The sequence below is a fragment of the Apium graveolens genome, chromosome 2, assembly GCF_009905375.1.
Source record: "Apium graveolens cultivar Ventura chromosome 2, ASM990537v1, whole genome shotgun sequence".
Taxonomy (NCBI): Eukaryota; Viridiplantae; Streptophyta; class Magnoliopsida; order Apiales; family Apiaceae; genus Apium; species Apium graveolens.
The window spans coordinates 312,017,621-312,040,799 of record NC_133648.1 but is presented as its reverse complement, the minus strand read 5'-3'; the positions used below and the strand labels follow the sequence as shown (position 1 = coordinate 312,040,799).

The 23,179-nt window shown below is 36.8% G+C and overlaps 1 protein-coding gene across 1 annotated transcript; it reads right to left on the bottom strand.

The window, feature by feature from the left end:
• Positions 1-1,962: 1,962 nt before the first annotated feature.
• On the bottom strand, positions 1,963-2,549 carry LOC141706390 (uncharacterized). Its single transcript, XM_074509159.1, has one exon. It carries the CDS (start codon positions 2,338-2,340, stop codon positions 2,131-2,133), a length of 210 nt encoding a protein of 69 aa, XP_074365260.1. The 5' UTR covers positions 2,341-2,549; the 3' UTR covers positions 1,963-2,130.
• Positions 2,550-23,179: the final 20,630 nt, after the last annotated feature.

Below are 23,179 nucleotides of genomic sequence, written 5' to 3'. Positions count from 1 at the left end.
TTGGCCATGTCGTATGCATCTGAATATCGGATGTTCTTTTTTCTGGGACTTTGGTACTTAATTCGGTGGTGAATTGTGTTTGTAATTTTTTTTTCAAATCTGTATTTCTGCAGCGTTGCAAGGGGCGCGATTATGCTCATCTGTACCAGTTGCTTGTGCTCTTTCGAGGTTTGTATGGAGGTTGTTCTATCACAAAAATATGTTGAGTGCCACTGTCATATAGTATCTTTTATTTATCAGAAACGAGGTGCAACTTTTGCGGACTTGTGCCTAGCTGCTCTTCGAGAGTTCGAGATGTTGTGGTAATATCTCATGCTCAGATGTACTTTTGAGAAGTGCTGGGTTGCAGCTTGACATAATTTTATACTCTATACTATGGGCTATAATGCGACAAGTTGGAGCGGAAATCTGTTCAGTAGCTTCTGCAGGGTTTATAATCTGCTACCGGGAAACAGGATAGTGCTTTTGCGGACCAATTCTATTGCATTGGCAATTTGGCATGTTCAGTAATGTTGCTTCAGAATGTTAACTTACATTAGGCTTTCCTGTGTGTTTCAAATTTGCAAACACAACCAAATTTCGCATGCTTGGTTAAAGTTGTTACAGTTGGGTTTTGATGTGTCTTGTACAGTATCAAATTTACCAAAGCAATGTCACTCAATTATTATCAAAACTTTCTGCAATTTTTTTGTGCCAGAGAACCCATATCCTGATCCTGTTCCTGTTCATGTACTATGAGGGGCCTGTCTGTCCTGGTGTCCTCTGTGAAAGGGTTAATGTATTAGGGCTGTCTCTACCAAGGAGGCAGTTTTAACTATGTTATTTACCAACAAGTTAAAATGTACTCCTTTTAGTGGGCCTCTAACATTTAGGCCTGCAAATGAGGCCCTAATTTTGGGACGAGACCATATTGTATGAACCAATAATTTAAGGAAATATTATTTTTAGATCAATTTTTTTTTCAGAGCTGAAAACATGAAAAGTCAAAAAATACTTTTACATTGTTTTTTATTCTTTTGTTATTATTGAATATGCAGGGGTCTAGTTTTGTCATTTCAAACTTCATTTGTTCTAAAAATAAAAAATTGGCTCTAAAATCAAATTAAATCAAACTAAACGAAACATATCGAGTATAATTCTAAGCGGATCTGAGCAGCGTAAAATATATGGACGCCTTTACCATTAAAGTAGACAGACCGTTTTCGTGAATACATGGACTCATTGAATTATACATAAAGTTAATTTAAATTAAAAAAAGTATTACTAAAAGTAATGAAAAATATAGTGGTCCAATAGGCACTGAACAATCGTACAGGGGGTATGGGTATGCAATATGCATCCATATCAGTTGGATGGATTATGTAAATTGTAAGGGACCATCTCAACCTTTTTGGTTTGTCTATTTCAAGGACCTTACATTTTAACTACACAACATTTATAAAGTTTGCCACCACCTTCCCTTTTTTACTAGTATCGACAATTTTGTACCTCACTATTATAAATTATTTTGTTCAGATTTTCTATTTTTAGTTGGTAATGCAAAGCAACACTACTCCATCATTATCGCCATTTTTCTAAATTTTAACTGCAATTTTATGGCAAACTTTTAAACTTTTAAATTTTGCCAAAATTTGACTTTTTTTTTATAATCTTATATCGGGGTCGAACTTCTGGACTCTCGCGGCTATACTAGTTCTACCACTGTACGAACACTTTATTTTGACCAAAATTTAAATTTTCGATAACCAGGAAAATGTAAACGATAAAAATTTGAATGTGAGTGAGATCCATCTCACTAGACTCAAAAGTGCCTGCACATCATCAGATTGATCTCAAACCAACCATCGTTTATCAATAGACAAACAGAAAAAAAGAGAACAAAAATAAGTGAAAATGAAGAGAAGTTGAATACGGTACTAGACTAATAATACAAACTAACTAAAAAATGAAGTAACAAAGAACTAAAGAAATGACAGTGGGATACATAATTAATCAAACAGTAAAAACTTCTCGCTTCAGTTAACCATGCAGGAGCCACAACAATTAAGAGACATACAGCTAGGTTATATAAAACAGACCACCAAGGAGCATGGTGCGGTTAAGAATACAAGACGAGACGGTTTGGTGCGGTTAAGAATACAAGACGAGACGGCGAGAGCAGAGAGTGCAGACAAACTTGCGCTTGACAATGGAACACAAAGGAAGGAAACAGAACCTCCACTTGCCCTCAACATCTATAGCTTCAACTTTGCCTCCACAGTAAGGGCAAGCTCCGGAAGCTTGCTGTCTACCTAGTTCTCTTTCCTCTTCATCACAAACGTACAACGTTGTCACACACATGATGAATATTTATGTTTCTCTGTTTGACTAGATATATTGTATATGATGCTTTGGTTATTTTGGTTATTTGGAACAGAAAGATGAGAGTGAGGTGTTCTTATCCTATCCAACTTGCTATGTTGTATGTACGTGTCTGGTATCACCCAGCGCACACAGAAATATATAGTCACAGAAGCCACTTAACAACATATTTAATACTTTCAAACGGCAACCTAATTTATATCTTTACCCAATTATCCTCATTTTTTTCTCATGTTTTACTTTATTTCATAGAGGACATTGCAGTTTCTATCCCGGTAAGTTTGTCAAAAAAATAAGTAAGTACTTATACTTAAGTTGATGGTAGGTGTCCCAAACATCTGAATCTCCTTCACTTCATAATTCTTGCCATTAGTTTCATCAAGTACAGTCTGTTAACGTTAACATTGATGGGTTTTTTTAATCATTTGTTAATATAAAATTTAATTTTACCAAAAACAATATTTTAATTTGATTTTATATTTTAAAAAAAATTAATATACTTGTTTAAAATTCTTGTATTTAATTCTTTTAAGTAGAAATAGATGATAGTAGTATTAATATTTGAGAAAAAAAAATGTTAGGCAATTAAGTCGAATTATTTATATATTTTATTAAAATCAAAAATTATATTACGCAATTACGAAAATTCCTTGTACTAAAAATCAAATTTAACGTTAACGGTGTTGGAAAAATGTGGGTTTTGGCCCCACATTGTCAAGTCATGTTTGAGCCATACTTAGTGAGTGAATGTTGCGTGTGCGCAACAAGTGACGCTTGAAATGCGTGCTCCTTCGTGAGAGCTTTTCTAATCACTTTGAATCACTCAAAATGATCAAGAGATGAATGAGATATGAGTATAAAAAGATCATTCATTTAAAAGTGGAAATGTAGTTAAACAACCTTATATCCCACATTAAAATGCAAAAGGGGTTTTCATTATTTTATATAGCACAAACACTCTAAAAGTGTCTAAATGTGTTACTAAGGTATTGCTTCATCCTCTACGTGCACGCATGGGGTGCAAATCATGGGATTTTGAGGCTAATTCCAAGCTTGCAAAGGCTGCGTGGATGACGTGGGGACACGAATGTAACATAAAATTGGATCGTCCAATCACAGACTAGTTTTGCTAATTCTTATTTTCACTGAGTTTGAACTTTAAATAATTAATTCAATTTTGATACAGATAATTATAATTGATTTGACAAATTTTTAATTCGAGTCATTTACAAATTAATAATTAATTAATTATCGCGATTTAATTAATTAGTGAGGCAACACACACGTTTTGTTATCCCTATATATACATCCTTAAGTCGTAGGGTTTTATTTATCTAAAACCCTAGCTAGCCGCCCTCTCTTCTCTCTGTATTCGTTGGTAATAGTTTCTTGCTCGGTTCAACCTCGCTGATAGTGACGCTCTACTTCACTGCAACTCGTTTTTATCTTGGGAGGCGATTCGCTCACACATAAGGTGAGGGCTAATACGTTTTAAGGAGACAGTCACGCACTAGAACTCAGGTTTTTTGGTTGATGTCTCCTCATTCTTTGTTTCGTTCACTGTTTTATACACTCATCTGTTATTCACACACAAAACACGATTACGTTTGTTTGCTTATTTTCACAGATTGTATAACAATTTTAAAGCGTATTACTTTTACATCTTTGATTACTTGTGTGGTTACTTGTTTGTTTGAGTGACAAAACTATGGAGATTCAAACTATAAACAACGCGATGAACATCGGTTGATCCCAACGCACAGATCGCTGGATCTGATGGGGTTCACCAGCATGCGCCTAACCCTAACGCACAGATCAAAGTATCTGATAGGGGTCAGACACCTATTAGACATATGCCTTTGGGACACACTGTCATTGGACAGTTTAGTGTGCCCTTTGGATAGATGTCGGCAGGATTTATTCCTTCGATTGTACTTGCGGTGACTATTGGTGTACATACACCGGTAGTACAGACGCACGTACCGAATGTTACACCTGTGGTGCCTGTTGCACCTGTTATGCCAATTGTGCATGCTGCACACGCTGAAAAACCCGAGAAATTTAACGGAACGAACTTCAAACGTTGGTAGCAAAAGATACATTTTTATCTGATCACGCTGCATCTGGTTCGCTTCCCGAAGGAAGAGGTTCTATTACTCATTGCTGAGAGCAACGCGCAGAATGTGTATGCTGCTAATGCTTGGAAACACTCTGACAACAGCTTTTGGATCTATGTGCTTAATTGTTTGGCTGACTCGTTATATGACGTGTATAGCTCGAAGCCAACAACTAAGGCATTATGGGAGTCACTTGACCATAAGTATAAAATCGAGGACGCCAGGGCAAAGAAGTGGATTGTTAACCGCTTTCTTGAATTTAAGATGGTGGATTCCAAGACTGTGATCAGTCAGATGCAATAATTGCAGGTGATCATTCATGAAATTCATATAGAGGGAATGGTCTTTAGTGAATCTTTCCAAGTTGCTGTTGTGATTGAAAAGCTGACACCTGCATAGAATGAGTTTAAGAACTACCTAATCACAGGTGAAAGGAGATGATCACGGAGGACCTGATTTTCAGACTTCATATTGAAATATTGAAGAAGACAATTAAGGATCTGAGAATAAAATGAATGTTGCTACTGAGAAGGCAAAAATGGTGGAGCATGTTGAAAGCTCCAAGCCCAAGAAGATCACTTCTGGTAAATGGGCAAAGTTGGCACCCAAGGGAAGGATTTTGAAGTCAAAATTTCAAGAAAAATGCTACAACTGTGATAAAGTGGGTCACTAGTCTTCTGATTGCAAGAATTCCAAGAAGGCCAACAAGAAGAAAGAAGCAAACAGTCAATCATATCTTCAAGGGAATGGGTGACATACACCTCTATGCTACATTCTCTGAAGTGAACCTGGTCCGCTCTAATTCGCGTGAGTGGTGGATTGATACTGGTGCTATTAGGCATGCTTACTCAGACAAGGCGATTTTCTCTAGCCTCAAAGTTTGTGATGCTGGTGAGAAGCTTTACATAAGAATTATGCGACTGCGACCATTGAGGCGAAGGCATGGTGATACTGAAGATGACCTCTAAGAAGAATCTGACTTTGAAGAATGTACTTTATGTGTTTGGTTCTTTGTTGAATAAGCATGGCTTTAGTATTGTAATTGAGTAATGTCTAAGAGTGGCATGTTTGTAGGCAATGACTATGTAACTGATGGGATTTTTAAGCTCAATTTTATGTCCGTTAAGGACGATAATAAAATGAAGAATTATTTTGCTTACCTGCTTGAGTCTCATAATTTATGGCATGCTAGATTAGGACATATGAGTTATGTCACTTTACAAAGATTAAGTGTTAAAGCATACATACCAAAATTGAATATCGATTTAAAACATAAGTGTGAAACTTGTGTTGAGGCAAAATTAACGAGACCATCTTTTAAATAAGTTGAAAGAAACACTAAAGTGCTTGACTTAATACATAGCAATATTTGTGATTTAAAATTTGCTCCAACTAGAGATAATAAATAGGTATTTTATTACATGCGTGGACGATTGTACAAAATATTGCTATGCATATTTGCTTAAAAGCAAAGACGAAGTTATAGATAAATTTAAAATCTATAAGGAAGAAGTTGAGACACAATAAAAAGAGAAAATTAAAACGATGCGTAGTGAATGTGGGGGTGAATATATTGAACACTTTGGGGAATTTTGTTCACAGCATGATATAATCCATGAGGTAACTGCACCATATTCCCCTCGGTCAAATGGAGTAGCTGAGAGGAAGAATCGCACCCTCAAGGAAATGATGAATGCGGTGTTGTTAAGCTCTGGACTTCCGCAGTCGATGTGAGGGGAAGACATCCTAAGTGCAATTTTTTTTATTAACAAGATGATTAGAAAGAATAAGGAAGTAAGTTCTTATGAAATGTGGAAGAAAAAGAAATCAAGTTACCAACATTTGAAAGTGTGGGGGTGCCTTGCAAATGTACTAATCCATGCACCAAAGAAGGTGAAGATTAGTCCAAAAACCATGGATTGTATCTTCATCGGATATCCACCACATAACACTGCATATCGGTTTCTCGTGTATGATTCCAAGATTCATGACATTAAGAATAATACAATTATGGAATTTAGGAATGCCTCATTCTTTGAGATGATGTTTTCATGTAATCCCGGAAATGAACCTCCTATAATGTCTAAACGAGCTCATGAGTCTATAGATGACAATAATGAGAGTGAAGAAAGTGAGGAAGAAAATATGGGGGTAGTGAGAAGAAGGAAAAGACAACGTACAGAGAAATCCGATGGGTTCGACTTTATGACCTATTTGCTTGAGGAAGGTGTCCCGAAGACCTATAAGGAAGCAGTTACCTCACCCGATGGTCCTATGCGGAAAGAGGCCATACGAACGAAGTTGATTCAATTATACAGAATCATACTTGGGAACTAGTGAATTTGTCAGCCAGTTGTAAACCTGTGACGACTGAGAATTTTGCGACGTAATTAAGTCAATAAAGTATGTGTTATGTGATGTGATTATAATTATGTGACTAAGTGCTGAATAATTGTCTTTTATGTATATTAGAATATAGGAGCGTAGATAAAAACGTTCCAATTTAAAGAGTCAGCTTAGAAGTTAAGCTGTGGTGTCGGGCCGTCAGGTAGAACGGAACCCGTCCTAATAAGGAGTTAAAGAATATAAAATGTGAATTATGTGTGATTGAATGAAATGAATGTGTAAATAAAGTATTTCGTCCTAAGTGACGTGTTAATTGATAATGATAATTAGAAGCGTAATCGAAACGCTGAGCGTCGGGCCGTCAGGCTGAACGTGACCCGGTACGCGTAGAAAAGGATAAAGATTAAAGAAGGATAAATTTTATAATCAGACCTGAGTCGTTACGTGATTATAGATGTGAGATTGTTGTCTGTGTGCATGACTATATGTTCTGTGACAATTTTATGAATTTTAAAGGGATTATGTGACTTAAATAAAGGTTTAATTAATCTTCGCGCATTTTTATAAATTAATTCGAGTAAGATAAAAATATGGGATTTGTTCTGTTATCTTCATAGTGGTCCTAGCTTTTTAAAAATGATGAGTGGATTAATTTGGAGGTCTTTGCATTTTTTAAATTGATTTTATGTGGAAAATGATATTATTAAGGCGAGATTGCGAAATTCATATAAAATCAACCGTCCGCTCAAAATCTTATTATGAGTAATGGTTGAAAAGCTAATTTCGAGGCCTACGTATTAAAATTGTCATTTTCAATAATTCTCGACTTCCCGAGAGAGATATATTTTATATTTAATCCTTGTTACATTTTAGTAAAAAGGAAGGAACAAATAAGAATAAAAAGGGAATTAGTAATGTACTAAAATACCCTTGATTTTGATTGAGTATAAAACTCAACCCCTTCCCCCTTTTTCCTTCTTTTTCCCGAGCACCGTCACTCTCTCTTCTCTCTTTCTTTCTCACACTCTCTCTCGGCTACTCTCTCTTTTTCTCTCTCTCGGATCTTCTTATTTTCTCTTGGAAAACCACTTGTTTCTTTGATAATTATCACCAATCCTTCTCAAAATCTCTTGTTAATCATACAAAAGTGGTTATTGGAATGTGCATGTGTGAATATCTTGTTGCATGCAAGCTCGATGTGTGTGTGTGTGTGTGTGTTCATGCTTGATGCGTGTGTACGTGTGTGTATATGGTCTAGTATGTGCTTAAGAAGATGATTTTATAATTGAAAAATGATTTTCAAAGCCAAGTGAGTCTTGCATGTGCCTTGTGTGTACATAAATCGGAGGTTTCAAGGTTGGAAACCCCGAACTGGGGCACCACCGAGAAACCACCGCCACCGGTGATGAACTCTGGTGAACCGGTGGTGAGTTGTGATGTTAAAAAACTGAACTCTAATACCATAAAAGTTGATTTCAGTGTTTGCATGCTTGGATCGTTTAAATTTTAAAAAGGTTTTGATTTCTAAAAATTAAATTGATAAGTGATTATTAGAAATGAGTTGTCGATTTGATTATGGGTTGATTTGTGATTAAAGGATTAAGAGAAATTACTTGCATGTGTTGTTTTCTTGAAAACCCGGATGGTTTTTATTCTTGGAATAATTGATTTGATTTTCTTGTTGAATAAAGTAATTATGGATTGTTATTAGGATGGTTAATAGATTAAAAGAAGTGAAATTGTTATTGCATGTTGAGCTTTGGTCGAGTTTTGTACTAATGAAAAGGGAATTAAAATTTAATAACTTAATTCTTGGTTAATTAGCTAGTCTCGAGATTTGCATGTTGATTTACAAAAGGAATTAGTGATGCATGTTAAAGTATAGCTTTGCATGTAAATGTCAAGTTGAAAATAAGCTAAAAAGGATGAGTGTTGGACTAATTTCAAGTTTTTAACAAATCTAATGCTTGCATGTCAATGTTCGACCTTTGAATTGTGTTTTGTGGATATAGCCGAATGGAATGTAGGAATAAAAAGGAATTGATTTGATGTTAAGTCAATGCATGAGTAATTTTAGAGATTATGTGATTTATATATTTATTTGGATTCGAATTTTGATGATAAAAGATACGAGAATGATTCTTTTTAAAGATTTTGGATTGTGTTATATGTTTATGTGAGCTAAGGTGGAGATTGATTAATTTTGATATCCATAAGTGATAATTATGGTCGTAAAGGTTTAGTTGAGAATAAACCATGTACTCGTAAGAATTATATTAGTGTGATTTGAGAAATAGCTAAGGTTAAGCAAATACCTTTGATGGTTAAGTATATATAAAGATATAAAAGTTACGAGAAAAGGATATGATATATGCTATGTGCTATGTGCTTATGTGTATAAGCTATAATCGTATACTCGAGTCAAGGATGTAATCGAGTTATCGTATTGAGTGATCGTTCCGGGAACGAGAGTTGAGAATCTGATTAAGGTTTGGTTTTATTGTAGATTCGGAGCGTGAGGGCATTCAGGCTAGGAAAGGAAAGTATTTACTAGGTGGCAGTAGTTCAACCTTCAGGAAAGCAAATTCAGGCAAGTAACTCTGATTACTTGTGTAAATGGTTATAAAGAGAATGTTGTTCATACCATGTAGAGTATTGAACTGTTCAATTATGAAACCCTGATATTGATTTGAGATACCCTGCCTTTGTTCTTGATAAACTGTTATTGATAAGCTTAATGATTCAACCCTTTAATAATCTTTCCTTTCTGTTTAAGTTATCTATTAAGCCATGGATTATATTGAACCCTCTGATTATCCTTGTTAACCCTGTTTAATGATATCCTGTTTTCCAGATCACCCTATTGATCCCTACACAGATGTTGATCCTTCTAATTTAGTGCCTTGTTATCCTTGATACAGAATCCTTATGAATTGTTCCTTGTTTATCTTTGAATCACTCCCTGAACTTTGTTTCCTTAAAATCTGAATTAAGAATGAGTTTCGACTTGAAAGAGTCCGAATGATTTCAAATGCTTGGTAATGATAAAATGAATTTTAGAAAACCTATTTGTTTTTCCAACTTAAGGTTTTCCAAATGAATTCCTGATGGATTGGATTGGGACGTAAGAGGCTAGTGGGACTAGTCCAGTCATGGTAAGAGGCTAGCGGGGCTAGTCCAACTTAAGGCTGAAATTATGCCGATTGGTACCTTAAAGACCAGAATGGATGTCGATAAGGGTTGATCACCCGTATATAATGAAATGGAAAGATAAAGTGATCCAATCAAGGGTTCTAAATGATTATTTAATAAAAAGGGAACTGAAACTTTCTGTTCAGTAAATTGATTCTTGAAAATGGAAATGGTTTATATTGTTTTGAAAAGAGTTGATTATGTCAATGTGAAGCTTAAAGCTTGAGAACCCTGATTCTTGAATTGTTGATCATATGATTGATTCTATATATTGAAATACTGTTGCTTTCCTCTATTGAAAGATCTATTCTGATCCTTTATTGATTTGTGATGAATGTCGGCTTTCGTTCTGTTTTGAGCCTTGTTCCTTGAAAGCCCCACATTATCACTCAAAACCTTTCCTTAACCCAAAAGATGGAAATCTGCCACCTAGATCAAATAAAGTAGAATGCCCTGAGTTTGGTAAAGCATATTATGAATTGATATTGTAGAACTGCTATATAGTTACTTGCTGAGTTTTATACTCATTTATTTTGTTTTAATCTAACCATGGCAGTTAAGCAAGAAAATGGCCAGGCTTAGGCGCACCGCTCGTAAGAGCGTACCTGGTGGTCCCTACCGTGTTGAGGGCTTCCGGTTGCCAGAGCAGGTAGTGGTAAATAAGAGTGAGCTCGCGCCTAGTTGGAAATATTTAAACATACAATGGGTTATCTGTCGGTTCCCAGCTGGAATCGATATTGTTTATTTAATGATACTTTGGGTTGTAAGTTATATTTTATGATTGGTAGTTGTGATCTTGTCTCATACTTTATCCTCTTGATCCTGTTAGTAGTTAATCGGGATTTATGCATATTTAATTACTAGATTAGAAGTGTGTGAGTCCTCATTTCCTAACCCCGAGATTGAGGGCGTCACAAGTTGGTATCAGAGCTACAGGATCTAGTCCCTGAGACAAGTTAGGATTTAAAAGGGGTATTTTGGGAATATATCTCTGTCGCGAGAGAGTTCGACTCATATAGAGTTGAGTTAAACTATTAGTTATAGTCTAAGGAAAGTGTTTATTGGTGAAGTAGAAACTAGAGTTAGGGTGTGAGTTAGCTGGAAGCTTTATTTAACCCTAACATTGTTTCTTGGTTGCTCTTTTGTGTTTTCTCTCAGGATCCTAGTAGTGGTAGTGACTCAGACTCAGAGATTAGTTTGACTGGTACCCCTGTGGACCCCGTTCCACCCTCTCCAGAGGAGCCTGTGTATGTTAGTTCAGACCCAGAGGAGGACCCTTCTGAGAGTAGTGAGATCCCTATGCAGATTTCACCCTTGAGGCCAGATTCAGAGACCCCTGCCCCTGAGCCAGAGTCCGAGATGCCTAAGACTATTCCTGTCAGTGTTGGTGGCAAGTTAGCCCGGGATCGAGACTTTGTGTACTCCCGCATTCCTGAGTTGGGAGCTTTGGTGGATAGATTAGCCAGAGAGTCTAGGCAGAGTGTTTCTGTTATGGATGATGAGTGGCGAGTTCGGGTGAAGATGGTGTAGCAGGTTGCCAGGAGGAGATTGGATGAGGGACCATCCACTAGTGATGTTGATGCTGAGGCCCGGAGGCTGCATAAGATCATTCGCTGGATGTTGGTTGTGTTGAGAGAGATTCTAGATGATTAGACGGGACTGTTGGTTGAGCCCGTAGATTGTTGTTTTTCAGCGCCAGTAGGCTTTGGTATACTTGGTCAGATGCCGGGATCCCTTTTTCATTTATCTTATTATATTTTAGATATGTGTCGTAGTCGTAGTTGTTGGAAGTTAGGGGTAGATAGGGGGATATTTTCCAGTTTTTCCTCTGTTTAACCCTGCTATTTATTGTACTTTATTTCAGAACCTGTGATATCCAGAACTATCTTTATGTACCCTTGTTTAAATAAATCCATTGTCTTGCTTTCCATTGCGCACCCTAATTATCTCATAAACTCTTCTTAATACCATGTTTTAATACAACCATGTTTTCATATAACCATGTTTAAAGATCATAAAACCATGTTCAGTGCCATGATAAAACAACACTGATATGAGAATTATGTAGTAAAAGGATTGCATGTGCAAATTGGGTAAAACTTAAAACCCATAAAAGAGATTTCATAGAAACTGTTGTTATATATATATGCCATGCCATCGTATTGATAAATAATTGCTCAATCAGGTTTGTAAGAAATGGCTAACTCACCAGATCACCAAGAAGAAGAAATTCCCACCCAAGACCCAGAAATAAACCCAAAAAGCACTATGATGAGCAGACTTGCTCAGCTTTTGCAACAACCTGTGGCCCCTAAAGTTGGAAACTTTAAGCACTTTCAATCTGTTCATCCCCCAGAGTTCTTAGGTTTGCCAGACCCGATTAAAGCTCAGTCGTGGTTGAGAGAAATGGAAAAAGCTTTTGAGTTAGCAGAAGTTAAAGATGATAAGAAAGCTCAGTATGCAAGTTATTACCTGAAAGATGAAGCAAGTTTTTGGTCGGAATCTTCAAAGGCGTTGTTGGAAGGCAAAGACTTATCTTGGGAGAAGTTCACCGAGATGTTTCTGGAGAAGTATTTGCCAAGCTATATGCAAGATCAGTTGGAGATGAAATTTCTGGATCTTAGATAGGAGGAAATGTCAGTAGCGGAATATGGAGTGAAGTTTTCGGAATTGTCTAGATTCGTACCTGAGTACGTGAATACAGAAGCGAAGAAGGCTAAGAGGTTCCAACAGGGACTTAAGCCATGGATTAGGAGTCAAATAGCAATGTTGGAGATCAAGAATTATGCTGCTTTGGTTCAGAAAGCAATGACAGTGGAAGGTGAGCGGGAAGCTGCCAGAAGAGAAAATGAAGGAAGAAAAAGGAAGTTTGAAAGCTCTGAGCAAGAGCAAGGAAGCTCAAAGTTCAGAGGAAAGTTTGGTAAGAATGGTGGAGGTCAGAACCAAAAGTTCCAGAAGTTTAGACCCGGTAATGGAGCTCAGAAGAACCGTTTCCAGAAGGCTGGACAACCGGGGAAGGATAACAGACCCCAGATTCAAGAATGCAGGAATTGTGGAAAGAGACACCCGGGGCGGTGTAATAAGCTGGATATAACGTGTTTTAAGTGCAACCAGAAGGGGCATTATTCTTCAGAATGCCCAAGTGGAGCAAGGAAGCCTGATTTGGCCTGTTTCAAGTGTGGTAAAGTGGGCCATATGTCCAGGAATTGCAAGGAGCCTGTTCGGAAGGCTAATGATCTCAGAATTGCTGGACTGCCGTCTCTCCCAGCACCATCAGCTCAACCCAGAGCTAGAACCTTTAACATGACGATGAAAGATGCGGTGCAAGATGTGGACGTGGTAGCAGGTATGCTTGTTATAAACTCAGTAGAAGTAAAAGTTTTGATGGATTCTGGAGCAACTAGATCTTTTATCTCTGAAAGTATTCTTGATAAGTTAAATTGTGTTGCGTACCCTCTAGAGCCTAATTTGATTATAAAGGTAGTAAATCAAGAGAAAGTTATTGCTAGTAAGATTTGTCCTGATTGCGATGTGACTATAGAAGGTCGACACTTTTCTGCTGACTTAATTCCTTTTAAGTTAGGAGAATTTGAGGTCATACTAGGAATGGATTGGTTGTCAAACCATGAAGCGCAAATAGAATGTAAAAGTAAAAAGGTGAAGTTAAGAACCAAGGATGGTGAAGAAGTGATATTTAAAGGAAAGAGGCAAGAGAAGAAATTTCTAACGGCTATTGAGGCAAGAAGATTAATACGTCAAGGATGCGAAGTTTATTTGGCTCTTGTCGTGGACGTGGAGAAAGAATCTGTGAAGATCAAGGATATTCCGGTAGTAAGAGATTTCCCGGATTTGTTTCCTGATGAATTGCCTGTACTACCTCCAGACAGAGAGATCGAGTTTACGATTGATTTGGCTCCTGGTACGGAACCAGTGTCAAAAGCTCCCTATCGCATGGCGCCGATCGAGATGAAGGAATTGGCAGCTCAGTTGCAAGAATTGTTGGACAAAGGAGTGATCCGACCGAGTGTATCCCCGTGGGGCGCACCGGTGTTATTTGTAAAGAAAAAGGATGGAAGTATGAGGTTGTGTATTGATTACCGCGAACTGAATAAGTTGACAATCAAGAATAAGTACCCTCTACCACGGATCAATGACTTGTTTGACCAGTTAAAAGGAGCTTCGTGTTTCTCAAAGATTGATTTAAGATCTGGGTATCATCAGTTAAAGATCAAAGTGGAAGATATACCCAAGACAACGTTCCGAACGAGATACGGATATTATGAGTTTTTGGTAATGGCATTTGGCTTGACTAATGAGCCAGCTACATTTATGGATCTTACGAACAGAGTGTTTAAGCAGTATTTGGATAAGTTCGTGATTGTGTTTATCGATGATATACTGATTTACTCCAAAACGAAAGAAGATCATAAGGAGCATTTGAGGATTTCCTTGGAAATCCTGCGAAAAGAGAAACTGTATGCTAAGTTTTCAAAGTGCGAATTCTGGCTAAAGGAAGTGCAATTTCTTGGTCATGTAGTTAATAAAGAAGGAATTAAAGTGGACCCAGCCAAGATAGAAGATGTAATGAATTGGGAAAGACCCAAGACTCCAACAGAGGTAAGAAGTTTTCTGGGATTAACCGGATATTATAGAAGATTTGTGCAAGATTTCTCTAAGATTGTCGTTCCGTTGACAAAATTGACGAGAAAGAACGAGAAGTTTGTTTGGACAGAAAAATGCGAGGAAAGTTTTCAAGAGTTAAAGAAGAGATTGGTAACCGCCCCAGTGTTGGTATTACCAGATGATAAAGGGAAATTTGTGATATTCAGTGATGCTTCATATAAAGGACTTGGATGCGTGTTAATGTAACACGGGAAGGTAATAGCATACGCGTCAAGGCAACTCAAGCCGCACGAGCAAAAGTATCCAACGCATGATTTGGAATTGGTAGCAATTGTGTTTGCCCATAAGAGTTGGAGGCATTATTTGTACGGGGGAAAGTGCGAGATTTATACGGATCATAAAAGTTTAAACTATATCTTTACACAGAAAGAATTGAATATGCGACAAAGAAGGTGGTTGGAATTGATCAAAGATTATGATTGTGCGATAAACTACCATCCTGGAAAGGCAAATGTGGTAGCTGATACTTTAAGTCGAAAAGAAAGGTTGAATATGTTAACATCATCAGAAGTATTGATCAAGGACTTTGAAAAGATGGAAATAGAGGTGCAGACTCCAGAATGTGGAGGTGTAGCTATATATGCAATGTTGTTTCAACCCGAGATTCTGGAAAAGATTCAATGCTGTCAAGAGCAAGTAATGAATCGTGAAAAGGATAAGTTGACGGGAGAAGAAATTAAAGCTCAAAAGGATGGAAAAGGGATATACCGTGTTAACTCACGTATTTGGATACCTAATATTGTGGAACTAAAGCACGAGATTTTGCAAGAAGCGCATAACTCGAGATTTTCAATTCACCCTGGGAGTACGAAGATATACCAGGATTTAAAAGAAAGTTATTGGTGGCCCAACATGAAAAAGGAAATTGTGGAATGGATAAGTAAATGTTACACGTGCCAAAGAGTCAAAGCAGAACATCAAAGGCCAAGTGGATTGCTTCAGCCACTGGACATATCCTAATGGAAATGGGAACATATAGCGATGGATTTCGTGATAGGATTACCTAAAACCAAGTCAAATCATGATGCGATTTGGGTGGTAATCGATCGGTTGACGAAGTCAGCATATTTCTTGCTGATAAATGAAAGGTTTCCGTTGGAAAAGTTGGTCAAATTATATCTGGATGAGATCGTGATACGTCATGGAGTTCCTATATCTATCGTGTCTGATAGAGATCCAAGGTTTAACTCGAGATTTTCGTAACAATGCCATGAACATTTGGGAACTAAGTTGAAAATGAGTATGGCATATCATCCGCAGACAGACGGACAAAGTGAGAGGACAATTCAGACAATTGAAGATATGTTGCGAACCTGTGCAATAAATTTTAAAGGAAATTGGGACGATCATTTACCCTTAATTGAGTTTTCCTACAACAACAGTTATCACGCGAATGTCGCCTTATGAAGCGTTGTACGGAAGAAAGTGTAGATCCCCTACTTATTGGGACGAAGTTGGTGAGCGCAAGTTAATTGGCCCAGAGCTAGTTCAGCAAACGAAGGAAAAGGTTGAAACGATTCGAAAGAGATTAATTGCAGCTCAAGATCGCCAAGCAAAGTACGCAAATCAAGAACGGAAAGATGTGCAATTCGAATCTGGAGACAAAGTCTTGTTAAAGATATCTCCTTGGAAAGGTTTAACCCAATTCGGAAAGAAAGGGAAGCTGAGTCCTAGATACATTGGACCATTTGAAGTATTGTGACGAGTCGGGAAAGTGGCGTATGAATTGGCGCTACCTCCGCAAATGCAACATCTGTACAATGTGTTTCATGTATCTCTTCTGAAGAAGTATAATGCTGATGTGAGCCATGTGATCGAGTTGGAACCAGTGGAAATCCAACCAGATTTGTCCTATGTGGAACAGCCAGTGCGAATTTTGGATCGAAAAGAAAGGACGCTTAGAAATAAAGTTGTACCTCTAGTTAGAGTGTTATGGAGAAATCCATTAGTCGAAGAATCGACTTTGGAATTAGAAAGCGAAATGAAAGAAAAGTATCCCCATCTATTTTCTTAGATTAGATTCTGGGGACAGAATCCTTATAAGGAGGGTAGATTGTGACGACTGAGAATTTTGCGACGTAATTAAGTCAATAAAGTATGTGTTATGTGATGTGATTATAATTATGTGACTAAGTGCTGAATAATTGTCTTTTCTGTATATTAGAATATAGGAGCGTATATAAAAACATTACAATTTAAAGAGTCAGCTTAGAAGTTAAGCTGTGGTGTCGGGCCGTGAGGTAGAACGGAACCCGTCCTAATAAGGAGTTAAAGAATATAAAATGTGAATTATCTGTGATTGAATGAAATGAATGTGTAAATAAAGTATTTCATCCTAAGTGACATGTTGATTGATAATGATAATGAGAAGCGTAATCGAAACGCTGAGCGTCGGGCCGTCAGGCTGAACGTGACCCGGTACGCGTAGAAAAGGATAAAGATTAAAGAAGGATAAATTTTATAATCAGACCTGAGTCGTTACGTGATTATATATGTGAGATTGTTGTCTGTGTGCATGACTATGTGTTCTGTGACAATTTTATGAATTTTAAAGGGATTATGTGACTTAAATAAAGGTTTAATTAACCTTCGCGCATTTTTATAAAATCATTCGAGTAAGATAAAAACATGGGATTTGTTCTGTTATCTTCATAGTGGTCCTAGAGACGTTTTAAAAATGATGAGTGGATTAATTTGGTGGTCTTTGCATTTTAAAAATTGATTTTATGTGGAAAATGATATTATTAAGGCGAGATTGCGAAATTCATATAAAATCAACCGTCCGCTCAAAATCTTATTATGAGTAATGGTTGGAAAGCTAATTTCGAGGCCTACGTATTAAAATTGTCATTTTCAATAATTCTCGACTTCCCGAGAGAGATATATTTTATATTTAATCCTTGTTACATTTTAGTAAAAAGGAAGGAACAAATAAGAATAAAAAGGGAATTAGTAATGTACTAAAATGCCCTTGATTTTGATTGAGTATAAAACTCAACCCCTTCCCCCTTTTTCCTTCTTTTTCCCGAGCACCATCACTCTCTCTTCTCTCTTTCTTTCTCACACTCTCTCTCGGCTACTCTCTCTCTTTCTCTCTCTCGGATCTTCTTCTTTTCTCTTGGTAAACCACTTGTTTCTTTGATAATTATCACCAATCCTTCTCAAAATCTCTTGTTAATCATACAAAAGTGGTTATTGGAATGTGCAAGTGTGAATATCTTGTTGCATGCAACCTCGATGTGTGTGTGTGTGTGTGTGTTCATGCTTGATGCGTGTGTACGTGTGTGTATATGGTCTAGTATGTGCTTAAGGAGATGATTTTATAATTGAAAAATGATTTTCAAAGCCAAGTGAGTCTTGCATGTGCCTTGTGTGTACATAAATCGAAGGTTTCAAGGTTGGAAACCCCGAATTGGGGCACCACCGAGAAACCACCGCCACCGGTGATGAACTCTGGTGAACCGGTGGTGAGTTGTGATGTTAAAAAACTGAACTCTAATACCATAAAAGTTGATTTCGGTGTTTGCATGCTTGGATCATTTGAATTTTAAAAAGGTTTTGATTTCTAAAAGTTAAATTGATAAGTGATTATTAGAAATGAGTTGTCGATTTGATTATGGGTTGATTTGTGATTAAAGGATTAAGAGAAATCACTTGCATGTGTTATTTTCTTGAAAACCCGTATGGTTTTGATTCTTGGAATAATTGATTTGATTTTCTTGTTGAATAAAGTAATTATGGATTGTTATTAGGATGGTTAATGGATTAAAAGATGTGAAATTGTTATTGCATGTTGAGCTTTGGTCGAGTTTTGTATTAATGAAAAGGGAATTAAAATTTAATAACTTGATTCTTGGTTAATTAGCTAGTCTCAAGATTTGCATGTTGATTTACAAAAGGAATTAGTGATGCATGTTAAAGTATAGCCTTGCATGTAAATGTCAATTTGAAAATAAGCTAAAAAGGATGAGTGTTGGACTAATTTCAAGTTTTTAAGCAAATCTAATGCTTGCATGTCAATGTTCGACCTTTGAATTGTGTTTTGTGGATATAGCCGAATGGAATATAGGAATAAAAAGGAATTGATTTGATGTTAAGTCAATGCATGAGTAATTTTAGAGATTATGTGATTTATATGTTTATTTGGATTCGAATTTTGATGATAAAAGAGAAGAGAATGATTCTTTTTAAAGATTTTGGATTGTGTTATATGTTTATGTGAGCTAAGGTGGAGATTGATTAATTTTGATAACCATAAGTGATAATTATGGTCGTAAAGGTTTAGTTGAGAATAAACCATGTACTCGTAAGAATTATATTAGCGTGATTTGAGAAATAGCTAAGGTTAAGCAAGTACCTTTGATGGTTAAGTATATATAAAGATATAAAAGTTACGAGAAAGGGATATGATATATGCTATGTGCTATGTGCTTATGTGTATAAGCTATAATCGTATACTCGAGTCAAGGATGTAATCGAGTTATCGTATTGAGTGATCGTTCCGGGAACGAGAGTTGAGAATCTGATTAAGGTTTGGTTTTATTGTAGATTCGGAGCGTGAGGGCATTCAGGCTAGGAAAGGAAAGTATTTACTAGGTGGCAGTAGTTCAACCTTCAGGAAAGCAAATTCTGGCAAGTAACTCTGATTACTTGTGTAAATGGTTATAAAGAGAATGTTGTTCATACCATGTAGAGTATTGAACTGTTCAATTATGAAACCCTAATATTGATTTGAGATACCCTGCCTTTGTTCTTGATAAACTGTTATTGATAAGCTTAATGATTCAACCCTTTGATAATTTGTCCTTTCTGTTCAAGTTATCTATTAAGCCATGGATTATATTGAACCCTCTGATTATCCTTGTTAACCCTGTTTAATGATACCATGTTTTCCCGATCACCCTATTGATCCCTACACAGATGTTGATCCTTCTAATTTAGTGCCTTGTTATCCTTGATACAGAATCCTTATGAATTGTTCCTTGTTTATCTTTGAATCACTCCCTAAACTTTGTTTCCTTAAAATCTGAATTAAGAATGAGTTTCGACTTGAAAGAGTCCGAATGATTTCAAATGCTTGGTAATGATAAAATGAATTTTAGAAAACCTATTTGTTTTTCCAACTCAAGGTTTTCCAAATGAATTCCTGATGGATTGGATTGGGACGTAAGAGGCTAGTGGGACTAGTCCAGTCATGGTAAGAGGCTAGCGGGCTAGTCCAACTTAAGGCTGAAATTATGCCGATTGGTACCTTAAAGACCAGAATGGAGGTCGATACGGGCTGATCACCCGTATATAATGAAATGGAAAGATAAAGTGATCCAATCAAGGGTTCTAAATGATTATTTAATAAAAATGGAACTGAAACTTTCTGTTCAGTAAATTGATTCTTGAAAATGGAAATGGTTTATATTGTTTTGAAAAGAGTTTATTATGTCAATGTGAAGCTTAAAGCTCGAGAACCCTGATTCTTGAATTGTTGATCATATGATTGATTTCATATATTGAAATACTGTTGCTTTCCTCTATTGAAATATCTATTTTTATCCTTTATTGATTTGTGATGAATGTCGGCTTTCGTCCTGCTTTGAGCCTTGTTTCTTGAAAGCCCCACATTATCCCTTAAAACCTTTCCTTAACCCAAAAGATGGAAATCTGCTACCTAGATCAAATAAAGTAGAATGCCCTGAGTTTGGTAAAGCATATTGTGAATTGATATTGTAGAACTGCTATATAGTTACCTGCTGAGTTTTATACTCATTTATTTTGTTTTAATCTAACCATGGCAGTTAAGCAAGAAGATGGTCAGGCTTAGGCGCACTGCTCGTAAGAGCGTACCTGGTGGTCCCTACCGTGTTGAGGGCTTCCGGTTGCCAGAGCAGGTAGTGGTAAATAAGAGTGAGCTCGCGCCTAGTTGGAAATGTTTAAAGATACAATGGGTTATCTGTCGATTCCCATCCGGAATCGATATTGTTTATTTAATGATACTTTGGGTTGTAAGTTATATTTTATGATTGGTAGTTGTGATCTTGTCTCATACTTTATCCTGTTGATCCTGTTAGTAGTTAATCGGCGTTTATGCATATTTAATTACTAGATTAGAGGTGTATGAGTCCTCATTTCCTAACCCCGAGATTGAGGGCGTCACAAAACCGCTAGGTAGCAAGTGGGTTTTCAAGAAGAAGTTGAGAACTGATGGCACTATCGACAAGTACAAGGTGAGACTTGTAATCAAAGGGTAAAAGCAACATAATGGCCTTGATTATTTTGACACATATTCTCCAGTAACAAGAATAACATCCATAAGGATGATATTTGCTATAACTACAATGCAAAATTTAGCAGTACATCAAATGGATGTGAAAACAGCTTTCCGAAATGGGGATATAAATAAGGAAATCTATATGGAACAACCTAGAGGGTTTGTTGTCCCTGGAAAATAAAGGAAAGTATGTATATTAGTGAAGTCATTGTATGGTTTGAAGCAAATGCCTATGAAATAACATGAGAAATTTGATGAGGTCGTGCTGGCCAGTGGCTTCAAGATCAATGAATGTGTAGTTGTGCCTATTACAAGGATAAAAGAGTAGTTATTTCAAGGATAATGACAACGATTATGTCATGATGAAATTGTATGTAGACAATGTACTTATTTCCAAAAGTAATGGTAAAGTGATCAAATCTATAAAGGACATGTTAAATGCAAGATTTGACATGAAAGATAGCAGACTAGCAAATGTGATTCTAGGATTCCGGATTTCTAAAACATCAAAGGGACTCGCATTGAGTCAACCTCATTATGTTGATAAGATTTTTGGGAAGTTTCTTAAGGATGACTTTGAGAAAGTTAGGACACATGTGGATATGACTTTGCATCTATCCAAGAACAAAGGTGTAGCGGTTTCCCAATTGGAATACTCGAGAATAATTGGAAGTCTGATGTACCTTATAAGTTGCACAAGACCAGACATAGTATACTTAATTAGCAAGTTGAGTAGATTTACGAGTAATCTGGAAGCTGATCACTGAAAAGCGATCATACGAGTACTGAAGTACTTGAGAGGAACTCGAGACTATGGACTGCATTATGGCATATATCCATTAGTATTAGAGGGATATACTGACGTGAACCAGATATCTAGCAAAAAGGTTTTAAACTCTACGAGTTGCTACGTGTTTACACTAGCTAGAGCGACATGATATGGAAATCCTCAAAGCATACCGTGATAACTCATTCCACTATGAAAGCTGAGTTTGTGGCATTAGATGAATGCAGCGAAGAGGGTGAATATCTACGCCAATTTTTAGAGGATATTCCAAGATGGCCAAATTCTGTGATTGTAATATGGATACATTGTGATAGTCAATCCGCTATTGGCAAATCACAAAGCACGATATATAATGGAAAGTCTCGTCACATATGACGATGACATAGTTTCATTAGACAATTAGTCTCAACCTGAATGATCACTATTGACTATATACCGTCAAAAGATAATATCGCGAATTCGCTAATCAAAGGATTATTAAGAGAAGTGGTTGAGAAATCATCGAGAGGGATGGGCCTTAAGGCTATTATTGAATGGCGTCATGGTGGACACCTAACTAATGCTGATTAGAGATCCCAAGAACTTGGTTCAATGGGCCAGCTAAATCATGATGACCAAATTACTGTGGGATTAACCCCTGGCATGTTCCTATGATGAGAAAACTGTGAGACCGTATGGTACGAGGTTAAGCTTTTGAATTTTTAATGATCATTTGACGAATACATGGAGCTCAAGAGTGAACACATGGAATTCAGTTGAGTAAACGCGGGTTACTCTATAAGATAAAGGTCACCTATATGGGAGAGAAGTGGGGCCGCTTAAAAGAAGAATTATAAGACACAATTATTTAGAAACTCCTGCAGAATCAGGAATATGTTCCATGGCGAAAATGGACATAATCATGGAGTTGAACGAGTCAGAAAAGATATATTGATAAGTATATCATCGTTTACACAAATGGTCGAACAGTTCAAGAACAAGCACGTCCACTGTCTACCAGTAAAGTCGATATATTTATCTAAGTGAAGGTTCAAAAAGCATTACCTACCTATCGTATGCTATATCTGATCGAAGAAACTATCACCAAGTCAAACTCTGTGTCTGTTAATCTGGTGTGTCCTACTGAAATATCAATCTCATCTATGTGGGGGATTGTTGGAAAATGTGAATTTTAACCCCCACATTATCAAGTCATGTTTGAGCCATACTTGAGTGAGTGAATGTTGTGTGTGCGCAATAAGTGATGTTTGGAATGCGTGCTCCTCCGTGAGAGCTTTTCGAGGCACTTTTAATCACTCAAAATGATCAAGAGATGGATGAGGTATGGGTATCTAAAGATTATCCCCATAAAAGTGGAAATGTAGGTAAGAAATCTTATATCCCACCTTGAAATGGAAAAGGGCCTTCCATTGCTTTATATAGCTCAACACC

What these genes read in the sequence shown, in the direction of transcription:
- LOC141706390 (XM_074509159.1), bottom strand. Translation starts at nt 2,340, where the DNA reads ATGTGTGTGACAACGTTGTACGTTTGTGATGAAGAGGAAAGAGAACTA.